This window comes from Hydractinia symbiolongicarpus, chromosome 5 (assembly GCF_029227915.1).
Source record: "Hydractinia symbiolongicarpus strain clone_291-10 chromosome 5, HSymV2.1, whole genome shotgun sequence".
In the NCBI taxonomy this organism is placed as follows: domain Eukaryota; kingdom Metazoa; phylum Cnidaria; class Hydrozoa; order Anthoathecata; family Hydractiniidae; genus Hydractinia; species Hydractinia symbiolongicarpus.
In genome coordinates, this window is record NC_079879.1 from 3,790,301 (window position 1) to 3,802,443 (window position 12,143).

The following is a 12,143-nucleotide window of genomic DNA, read 5'->3' on the forward strand; positions in this document are numbered from 1 at the left end:
CATGTCTATTTTAATTACGTCCGCCCACTGTCAACAATCAAATATAATGGATACTCAAAAGTGCAGTTAGATGTGTTAATTTTCATCCTCGTCAAAAGGATTATAAGGTGCACCGCAACTTGCTTTTTCACCCACGACAATATTTAGCATTATAATTTTCTTGCAAATATCGCCAAACTACATTTAGCTATAGGTAGTGATTGATTGACTTCCTAATCAGTGGCATGCCCATTTAGTAAAAATATTTTATTATGTAGTCTACAGTGAAGATTGTTAATGGGTGACGCTACATTTGTTATGACAATTTCCTTTATCCTATGCAATTGTCTCTCACTTACTATCAAAGGCGGTGATGCAAATTATTGTCCCTTTGTGCTTGCATAAAATAGGAAATATAAGCGCCATTACCACATTCAAACATTTTTATGTTTAGCGTTTACTGAGATTTTAAAACACAATAGTTGTATAGAATTCCGCTGTAATTAGCTAATCTTGCTCCTTTCGTAAGATAATTTCACAAAATTATTGTAAACACAAAATTGTTAGAGTTAGTGACATCCTTCAGTATAAATATCTCACCTCGTTTCGGATAAAATAATTTAGTGCGTCTGCTAACGGTATCCTTACTCTACGTTCGCTTTCTCTCTATTTTAAAAATTACATTTCCTTCGTGTGCTGATGGTTTTAACGGACCAGAATCTCATTTTTCTAGAAAAGTAAATGCAATGCCGAATAACATCGTTTAAAATAATTACACAAAGTAGAATGTTAAAAAACACGTTAGCAAAATAAGAGATTCTATTGAAGTGGACTTTGTGCACTATAGTTGAAAATCAAGTCGAATGGAAACGAGCGTGTAATAGAGAATTTACAGAATTAAACTGATCTTGAGAACTTACTAATGAAGACTACTGAAGTTAATAGTCAATATAAGATCGAAAGCCAATAACAACCACAATGATTTCAAAACTTTGCATTTCGTAAATATTTTACCTTCAAGAGTATTGCAAAATTTGAAACCACAGTTTTTGCAATAACACGATGCGAAAGGATAAGCGCATATAATTAAAAATTTTGTGGCTAATAAAACACAAATTCTCATTACAAATTTTTTTCCTCATTCACGATACCACTTAAGAATTGCAGATGGAATCACAATGTAACAGGTAAAGAAAGAGATATATTCTTAAGCAAAATAATAAAAAAATGCGTGGGGAAACTTGGATTTTTAATCATTCATATACCACATACGTTTATGTCATATCCTATAGCAAAATTTAGGTTAAGCATTACTTGTTCAGAATTACCATTTTTAAATTGAAGTTTAAATTTAAGTAATGTATTATGAAATGCAATGACTGTTACATATCGCACGTTAAATAAAAACAAGCGGTTTGGCACACCACGATCAGATATAATTTTTCAATCTCTGTACGTGATCGTGGCATACAGAATAATAATAATAATGATGAAAAACAAACGGGTCGCCAACGCCTTCATTACTGTTAAAGTACGCTATGCCTCTCAGTAGTTACAGCACAATGTCGATTGCAATTAGAGGTATAATTCTGGAGGTCTTTAACTTGAAGAAAAACATCTAAGATTTATGACGTATCTAGTGACCAATGTTTCATAAGTAGTTTATTATTAGCATGGAAAATATAAAATAAATTCACTGTGGCATGTTTCACTGTCACTTTTTGTCCTTCCCAGAATTCTATGGAAGTGGTACAATTACAACGCCGTCCAAAAAAAAAACAAGATCCCAAAATACAGACCGCCCTAGAATAAGGTTAAAGTTTCTTGTGTGAATTTAGAATTATGCGCTAACCAAATTATATCTATTTCTCTTGGTCGATCGTTTAACTTTGAGATTTGATGACATATTGAGAGTTTGAAAACAGTTTTGCTTGAAAGAGTGGTTTTCCACATTCTATCTCTACCTCTTTTTATTTTATCCGTATTTTCATCGATTTTTTTATTAACATTTAAAGCTATTTGCTACAATTACTTGTACATAAATGAAACAAACCTCTACCTACACAACACTTTGTTGGCATGGTGGAAAGAAATCCACAAGTTCCGGCCATTATGAAAAGATTTTTAATATTTTGCATTCCGTATATTGAGAATTGCATAGTCAGAAATATGATCCATATCGCATTCCTCTTAGCCAGTCCCGCTTGGAGTATTTTTTTCCTAACCATAACTGTGGTTACTTGGGAGCTCTTTGAACGCAACGATAGTTTGCACCTCAACTTACTATATTCTTTTATCGTGAGTTGCAACTAAAGCTCGAGTCACAATGGTGCTATAAGACCTCTTTATTACTTACTAGTCGATAAGGCCCGTGGAAAAATCCACTTAGGCAGAAGGACAATGGAAAAGTAGGTTGTTTTAGATTTTTTGCTGACGTCAGCAGTGCAATTACAAAAATATTTGGCGAAATTTAGTTTATTCGTTGCCTGTACTATGCAGATGTTAAAACGCTGACCAAGAAAATGTATATGATCATATCTTTTTGATAAGCAGTTAATGAGACATAAGGGTTTTAACATTTTGCTTATGTCAGCAATGGCCAGTCAAACCCCCCAAATTTTTTTTTTAGAAATTTGTATACCTGCTGCCTTCATCGCATAGATCTTGAAACGCTGATCAAGAAAATGTATAGGATCATGTACTTTTGACAAACGGCTGCAGAGATATTAGGGTTTGAAGGTTGTTTGATGACGTCATCAACCCGTGCATTCCGAAACGGATTCTGGGACATATGTTTGGAAAAATCACCCAAATTGGTCCTAGGTGGTCCCTAGTTACCCACGCGGTGAAAAATCATTGACGTCACCACCTCGTTTTCAAGTTATTTGGCCTCGAAATTTTAAGTGCACTGTAATGGCTTCATTAATTTAATATAGGATATTGACGTTAAAGTAGTGTTATTGACGTCGCGCCGTATTGTCAGAACTTTTAGCATATTAGACATGCATTTTTCGGCAACATCAAAGGAAAATGAACACATCCACTTTGCCTGTCACAGACAGACGGACACACTTAGCGTATTATTATAAGAGACTAGTCAATAAGGCCCGTGGAAAAATCCACTAAGGCGCAGAAGAACAATGGAAAATTAGGTTGCTTTAGATTTTTTGCTGACGTCAGCAGTGTATATACAAAAAGAAAATTGGTGAAATTTAATCATTTGTTGTCTGTAATGTGCAGAGGTTAAAACGCTGATCAAAATAATGTATAGTATCGTATGTTTTTGAAAAGAGCCTAAGGAGATATAGGGTATAAAAATTTTGCTGACGTCAGCAAAGTTCCTACCAAAAGTTCCAAAGAAAAATTTCTTCACAAATTCGTACACCCGTTGCATTCATCATATAGATCTTGAAATGCTGATCAAGAAAATGTATAGGAACATGAACTTTTGACAAACGGTTGCAGAGATATTGGGGTTTGTAGGTTTTGTGATGACGCCATCAACCCGTCCATTCCGAAACGGATTCAAGGACCCAGGTTTGGGAAACTTACCCAAATTGGTCCCAGGTGGTCCCTAGTTACCCACGCGGTGAAAAATCATTGACGTCACCACCTCGTTTCCAAGTTATTTGGCCTCAATGTTTTAAGTGCACTGTAACGGCTTCAATAATTTAATATAGGATATTGACGTTAAAGTAATATTATTGACGTCGCGCCGTAACGTTAGAAAATTTAACATATTGGATATGCATTTTTCGGCAACATCAAAGGAAAATGACGATATCCACTTTGCCTGTTACAGACACACGGAACTGGCGTATTATTATATAGACTAGTCGATTAGGCCCGTGGAAAAATCCACTTAGGCAGAAAAATCTAGTTAGTAGAAAGTACAACATTGACAGTCACAACCCAGACAGTTACGACAACAATAATAATAATGTCAGAAATAACACATATCTCAAATATGTATACATCTTATTATGTGATTATGTTGAAAACCTTCAATATTTTAATCTGAAGTGTCGAAAAGAAAGGCTTGCAACAGCAAGCACAGATCTATGAAATAAGTTCTTTAAGCATTTTAAACATTGTCTTTTCCCTAAATGCTTATACAACAATACAACCTGAACAATATCAAAAAGCCAAACTTAAACAAACACAAAACACCTAAAAACAAAAAGTTAAACTTTGAAAAATCATTTATTCGGTTGCATACCATCCTCTCCAGCAAAAATATGCACAAAATGTAAAAATTAACCGGTTAACAAAACAATTTTTTGTCTAATGATCCGTACTGACTTTACCAAACATTTTAACCTGAAATGTCGAAAAAGCAATGAGCAAGGAGTAAATTTCAAATCAACAAAAATTATTATTTTGAAAACATTGTATATATATATGGTCCTTCCTCACAAAAGTTTACAATAAATGTAGAACACAAAGGTTTATGAGGAGCAAATCAAAATATGAACAAAAATCAGTTCAATTGGCATGTTCTATATTGTCTTCAGCCATAAAATCTTCCACAAAATTGATATGAAACCCATCAAATTCAACTCAGAAAAAGCAGTCATTTAAGTGCATACAAAAATACAACTTGTAGAATATCAAATTATTATTTTTAGTATATATAATTGCATATGGTCCTTCCTCACAACAGTTAAATTTTTGCACTAAAATAGCAACGCAAAATACAAATTCTAAATAATTCCTATGGTTTTCCTCAAAAGTTTAATCAAAATATAAAAGATGAGAGGTGAACGACAAAATCAAAGTTTGCAGAATTTAATTATTTTGGTATATATATGTCTATTGATATATGCCCTTTATAACAATATTTCAATCCAAAATGTGAAAAAGAAAAACAGTTTGCAACAAAATCAGTTATTCTGATGATATTGCATACACTTTTTCTCCACAAAAGTGTAAAAAAAGAATGGTTGTAGGAAATACTTCTGATTCAACAAAAATCAGTATTTGCATCTTGTATATACTCATTAAATATTACCCAAAATTTCAAAAAACTGTGATTTGGAACGCATCAATTTATAAATAGAGAGGGATCAGTCATTTCGGTATGTTGTACAGAGTCCTGCCCGGCATGAATTTATACAAAATATAAAAAAAACACTTTCGGTGTTGTACTCCCTCAAAAAAGTTGAAACTTTTCTTAATTGAGACAAAATGCCATAAACAAAAACATTTTAGTCAGAACATCTAGAACAACAAAAATCACTACACTTAAGGTACCAGAATTACTACATGTTAAATAAAAATCGTTTCGTCATATTGCATGTAACCGATGTATATAAGTTTAGTTACACAAAATGTGAAAAATACATTATTTGCATACACAAATTGTGAAAAATACATTATTTGCTTAAAAACAGTCCTTAAACTCTTCTTAAATATTATGTAATACTTTTTTAAAAGTTGTTGTGGCTTGTTAATTTAAGCTTAAAATGTCAATTAAAATAAGTTACAGTCACATTCTTAGCAAAGACCACTAAGATTAGCTTACATGTAAAAAGCAACATAAAACTGAAGCTAACATAAGGTAGCTACAGCAGGTAATAGCTGGTCACTTAAATATAAACTGGAGACTTAGCTAGGTATAAACAACATGGCTACATATTTATAAATTCCTAGCTACCTAGCTAGTTGTTGTTGGTGTGGTTGATGCTAGCTAACAAACATGTCTCCCATCAATAATATCATCAAAACTGAAAAAAAACATAAACAAACCTTACAGAAACCTTTCTATACTTCATTTATATACCATGCCCCTTTTTAAATGCTTTTGTAAAGATTTATTTTGAAGGCAAGGGAAGACAAATGCTTAAAAAGGACAGCCATCTTTTTTGCAAACACAATTTCCGTTACTTTGTGCTAGAACTTCATTTAACAAACCACACAAAACTCGCGGCTTTTCACGACAAAGAAGACATATTTTTTTCGGCAACATCAAAGATTTTTTTCGGCGACATCAAAGGAAAATGACGATATCAACTTTGCCTGTTACAGACACACGGAACTGGCTTATTAATATATAGATGATTGACGGTCTAGCATGTGCTGTCTCTCTGTTTCTAAACAGCAAAGTTATGTTGCAAATATCGTCTAAAACATGAAATCTACAAGAAAATTTTAATCAACACAAACAAAAGAACTTCTTACCGTTATAAAATTTTATGTCTGTTATGTGTCTATGTTTTATACGTTGCGTGTCGTATCTGTTCTGTAAATTTTACACATAAGTTTTTACCTTGTTATTCTTAATTCTGTTATGGTCTACCTTACGTACGTAACAAAGTCGATTTGAATTTCATGTCACCCTTGTGTAGTGTAACGTAGCTCTGTTGATATTTATTGGGGGAATGATCTGCTGTAGCACTGGGGATGGAGGAAAGTGGGGGTAAGGAACACAAAGCGTCGGAGGCCACAATTTTATAGGTTACCCGCAAAATGCAAATAATTTTTCTATAAAACTTGACACACTGGTTCTTCATCACAATAAAAATAGTACTGACTTTTAATTTTGGTGTAATTACATAGTTGCCACCTGTTGAAACGTAATGAAGGGGTATTAAATTTTTTAGGTATTAATGAAAAATGTACGCTATGTTCTGAAAGTATAATAAGTATGTATAAGATGTACAAAAATATTATAATTATAAAAAGGTCTAATTAACGGGTGGCTAATTAAAAAAAACAATGGACTCTTTATTGTGACGTCACGGGTTAATAAACACAGAAAAAAGAAAGAGTTAAAGATCAAAATAAGAAATTTTTTGAATGATATGTGACGAACATGCTTTATTATTTTTTGTTAACCATCTGGATTTTTCAAGCGGGCAATACGAGCTTTTAGGCATTCTGATTGGCTTAGCGCTCTTCACGACGGGCTGATATTTTGCGGTATTGCCCGTCGTCAAAAAAAAAAAAAAAAAAAAAAAAAATGGTAGCTTGAAATGTAAACAAGCACGAAAAACAAGTTTTAAGAAGCATTGGAAATGATATATATAAATCTAACTCCTACAATACAGTTATCGCTAAAAACATTTTGATAGGGTAGAAACAAAAAAATAATGTCAAGTTTAACAGTTAAAATAACCAGATTCAGCAACATTTCGTCTGGATGCTTCTTCAACATAGCTAGTTAACTAGCTATATTGTTCGTAAAACGATGATCTGATATCCAGTTTTATCAAAAATACTAAATACAGAACGACGAAATTATAACAAATACGTCTCCTCTTATTTTCGGATTCGCTCCTTCAACTTTTTAGGTTACCGAGTCAATGTAAAACTCGGCCCATGTTATTCTTGGTTAGCTAGCTAGTTAAAAAAAATACCTCAATATTCGTTGTCACTATATTTTAGCTGCGCATTCAACTTTACACATTATTCTGTACGTGTCAAACTTCGTGATGTTTTGTTTACAAAGTTTTATTTTATGGGGACTTTCGAATTCTAAATAGAATGTTTGTTTCTAGACAGGACTGTTTCGAATTTTGACCTCGAATGTTAACAAAAGTAGTGCTAGTGAATTATATTATTATAAGAACACTAAGCTAAAATTCTTATTTTTTATTTTTATCTAACTCATTCGTAATTAAAGATAAAGGGATATTATCTGTTCGATTTGTTGTTTAGTGTTTCTGGTATTAAACTGGGTGTCCCCTCATCACAACAAACTTTATCGGTTAAAGGTAGTAGTATGTTGTGGAAAATTGATTCAAAACACAAAACAAATGTTGTTGGTCATGACAGATATTTCTTAATTTCCAAAAAGTTTAAACGAACATAGTAAGTAAAATATTTTTGGGTTTCTTGACTCAAGGATCTTGTTTCAGATGTTTCTTGAAAAAAACATTCAAAACAAACGTACTTATTTTCACCCTATACAACCACAAGAAAATATACGGATACTTAGTTGTGGAAAATATTTATTTATTTGTTAATATATTAGTTATCTTTGTAAATTTTAGGTTTTAGAAATTTATAATTTTCTTCTCTATCGCTTAAAATTTATTTTGTGACTGTCAAAAAATGATTTTTTCGCCTCTTCTTAAGCCACAAAACCGCAAAATTTTTTTATTTAAAGCGTTAATTTGTTAACGAAAAAAGTACAAAGGATATCATATCCGGGCGGAGGGGCGGTAGTTCCTAATTCATGTGACAAGATTTAAAGACATGAGATACACAAATTCGACTTTGTTATACGTGTTCTGTTACGTATAACTAGATTTTTATCAAATTAAAAAACGCATCCATTAAACAAACAGTCAGACACTTGGGAATTATATGTCGTGGTTATCGTTTCTAAATGTTCTTCTTTGCATATTTCCCGAGCCTTTAGGGAAGTGAAACGTACGAGAGCTAGAAAGGGTGTTATTGGATGGTTATTCGATATTCGGTGATATTTTTTTGAGCAAAAGTGCGATAATTAGGTTGTCATATAAACCGAGCAGAAATCAATTTACTTGGTATGCTCGGTAGACTTTCGTTCAATTTCTTTGTTCACTACAGCAAATTAAATGGGTACAAAATAATATATGAAATCGTAAAATTTAATTTTATGAAAATTTTTCCTGTTTTAAATAATCGATTCATAGAGATGCAATTGAATTGAAAGTAAGTTATAAACCTCTCTAAAGTCACCGTACACGAAGAATTCTCGGCGTTGGAGGGAACAGCTCCCTCATGGCAATCCAATGTCTATATGCGAACAAAAGATTAATTAAAACGTGTGAATATTTATTTTGGTTTTATAAAAAAATGTTTTAATTTTAGAATTAATTTCCCGAATAGTTCTCTTTATTTCAAGAGAACAATAACTTTTAATTAGTTAAGCAAAAAATATGCGATTTTTACACGCTCTTTCCGGTAGTAAACTTTTTGCACTGTCGAATTGCGAAATAAGTAAAAATTGTGCTCGTTTCTTGGTAAAAAAAAATATAGCGTACATTTCGTGTATATTAGATAATAAACGTTTATACAATTTACTCATTTAGTTAAAGAAATATGGAAATCTGCTAGACATGTGTGACGCGCTCTTCATGTACTAAGTAACAGACGTGGTAGTGAATCTGGTATTGTTGTTTTCAAAAACATCATCATTGTTTTTCGTGAAAACAGTCAAATTCAAAGCCATTTTGCTAATTGTTGGAGATCCCAAAATGGTGTTTTCAGTTGAGCTTCGAATCCTTGTGTTTTCAGTTGCGCTACGAATTGTCTTTGAAGTAAGTCCTGGTTTCCTTTTAATTTCAAAACTGATCTTTTTTCGTGTACACAATGTTAATCTACGAGATAGTCTTTTGATTTCCAACTTCATTTTAGGATGCATAAAAGCATATATGAATACGTTAACACAGCTATTCGCTGTGTGGAAGACCTTCAGAGCGGCGTTAATGTTAAGAAGTTTTTGATCAAATACCATTTTGGGAGGGATCACAAGAGAAACATGATATGACAGTTGATACAAGTCTCTCGGGTAAATGCAAAACGCAAAAACAGTGCCCATTGTCAACAGTAAACGCATAGCTCGCCTATTTTTTTCTTTTCGATATTTCTTCGTGACTTCGTCAAATCCCATCACATCTTTCCTCCGTAAAATAAGATACACCCTTGTAATTGTAGCAACAAAGATAATTAGAAACAAAATATCACTTATTAGCAAAGAGCAGATTCTTGGTATAATGTATGTTAATAAATGATCGCCGTACCCTTGACATGTTTTTTGACCATGGGATGTTAAATACCAAGTATAATCAAAATATGACAACATAGAAAGTAGCAACGCAACAGCAACTGCCTTATAGATGGTTTTACTTGAAAACGAACTTTTTAAAGGTGTCACAATTGCTCGATCACGATCAAGTGCCATGATTAATATAATTCCTTGTGACCAACTCGTTGCAACAGGACCAATTGTTGGAAAGATCTTACAGCCAGCCTCGCCGAAATCCCATCTGCCATATTTTGTAACTGTATAATATATAAAAAGGGCTGGATTTGCAATCGATGCTATAAAATCCACCACAGCCAATAATAATATCAATATTTCCTGCTTCGAACGCAAGTCTTTATATTTTGCACCAAAAACATAAATGACGAAAGAATTGCCAATAACACCGACGCAAAATATAAGGGAGAATAGACCAACAAGAGCTTCGTCTAGTGTACTTAAAGAATTTGATAGAGAGGAAGTAACATTGTTTGTTTCACTAGAAATATTCATTTCGACTTCTTTAAATTTATATGCACGCAAGTGTTTGCACAGGAGTTTACTGTTAACATTTTTCGTAATAGACCAGAAATATTGTTCTTTGCTTGTTCGCTAACTTAAACTTGTAATTTTCTTGAAACGCAACAAAACATTAATAACGAACAATTGTGAAAAATGTTTGATATTTATGATGCGAAACAAATGTCTCTTGAGAAACACCAATTGTGCTCGTTATAATATGGTGTTATGTTTTTTTACAAAGCGCTAACGGGCGTATTTAACAGAGCCAAAGAAAATCGCAGTTGTATTTAACAATTTTAAAAGTTATTTAAGTTATTCTATGCAAAAAAAATGTCGTGTTAAATATATTGACAACTATTCCAATATAACCGCGATTGTCGGCCACCTTTGATTGTTGCTTGGCATTTTGGCAAATTGGCAAATTTTACTCGCCACTCATTCTCTTTTCGCATTTCTTAAAAAACGAAAAAGTCTGTCGAACCCTTTTTTGTCTGTGAAAATACCCAACTGTGAATATTTTTGATAAGTAAACTCTCCGATATTGTGGAAACAAAATTATTTTCGCAGTCTTTGAAAAAGAATTTTGTTGGATGAATATTTTAAAAATACTAAAATCTGTGTAAAAGCAGTTCGAAAAAAGATCCCCCGAACAACTCAATAAACCACGTGGTAAATAAATAGACCAAGACTAATCAATCATGATATGTCAAAGAGAAATTTCAGTTAGACAGTTACTGCATAGGACCGTGTATGTCCAGTGACTGAAAAAACATTGAATCCGAATAATAACTGGTTTATTTAAAAAAATGTGGCAGAAAAATGCACCTGTTGTTTGCGTATAATTGAACGAGATATCATACCCAGATTTCGGTGCATTTTTCAAGCAATAGAAAACACCAGTTTTTTGTGCAGTATTGTCACTCGTGTAGGGTGAGCAATAAAACTGTACGCTAGAAATTGTAAAATGGTAAAACAGGAACACGTTGTTGTGTGTTGTTCTGAAATAGCAAACGTAGCTTTACAGTACTGCTGAACGTAAAATTAAACCTAATTGGGACCCAGTGAACTATAATTAGTCAAAATTTTTTTTATAGTTGCACGCATGAAATACCAGGACGTCTGAACTTGTAAACAAAAATTATGTAATAATTTTTGTTATTATATACCTGTCAACTCTTTTTTATATACAGTAAATCTAAATGTTCCGTACAACCGTGCAATAACTGACGCGATATTCCACGCTTGTTTTGGTATTTTCAATTTACAATGCAATGACTTCCGTAAAATGCAATGACTTCCGAAAACAAAAACGAAATCGAGATATCGTTACTCTCTTTCATGGACCTTCTATTTGGCAAAGATGCAATAGAGAAATAGAAAATGCCTGACAAAAAAAGAGATGTTAGGTATATAATAAAGCATTTATTACCCGGGAAAAAGGGCGGTATCGATATTTTCGAAAATCGTGCAATTTGATTGGTTAGAACTTACGTCATAATGGGCGATATTCCACGGTATTGCCCGCTACCATAGCAACGATTTTAAAGCTTAACATGGTAGCAATAAATGTAAGTAAACACGAAAAGAATTCTATGTTGTAGCTGCAATAAAAACCTATAATGCTTACACGATATTCGATTTAAAAAAATATATTTTTAGTTCGAATGGACGTTTCATATGGGAATAGTTTCTATAAAGACATGGTTTCTGTATCTCTATAATAATAGCCGTCGTCTGTCTGTCTCTGCGTGGACCCCCCGCTGAGTTAGAAAATGATGTTGCGGAAACACGAATATCAAATGCGATATATTTTTATCCACTTTGCTGCGACAGGTAAATATAAAGGACGGGCGACTAATCAACGACTAGTCTCTATAATAATAGCCGTCGTCTGTCTGTCTCTGCGCGG

General features: G+C 32.9%; 1 protein-coding gene across 1 annotated transcript; it reads right to left on the bottom strand.

Annotated features, from left to right (window-relative positions):
* Nucleotides 1–9,049: 9,049 nt before the first annotated feature.
* On the bottom strand, nt 9,050–10,225 carry LOC130645898 (somatostatin receptor type 2-like). Its single transcript, XM_057452022.1, has one exon. The coding sequence runs from the start codon at nt 10,223–10,225 to the stop codon at nt 9,050–9,052; it is 1,176 nt and encodes a 391-aa protein (XP_057308005.1).
* Nucleotides 10,226–12,143: the final 1,918 nt, after the last annotated feature.

Bases quoted from the DNA above. Each gene is read 5' to 3' on its own strand.
- LOC130645898 (XM_057452022.1), bottom strand. From the start codon at position 10,225: ATGAATATTTCTAGTGAAACAAACAATGTTACTTCCTCTCTATCAAAT.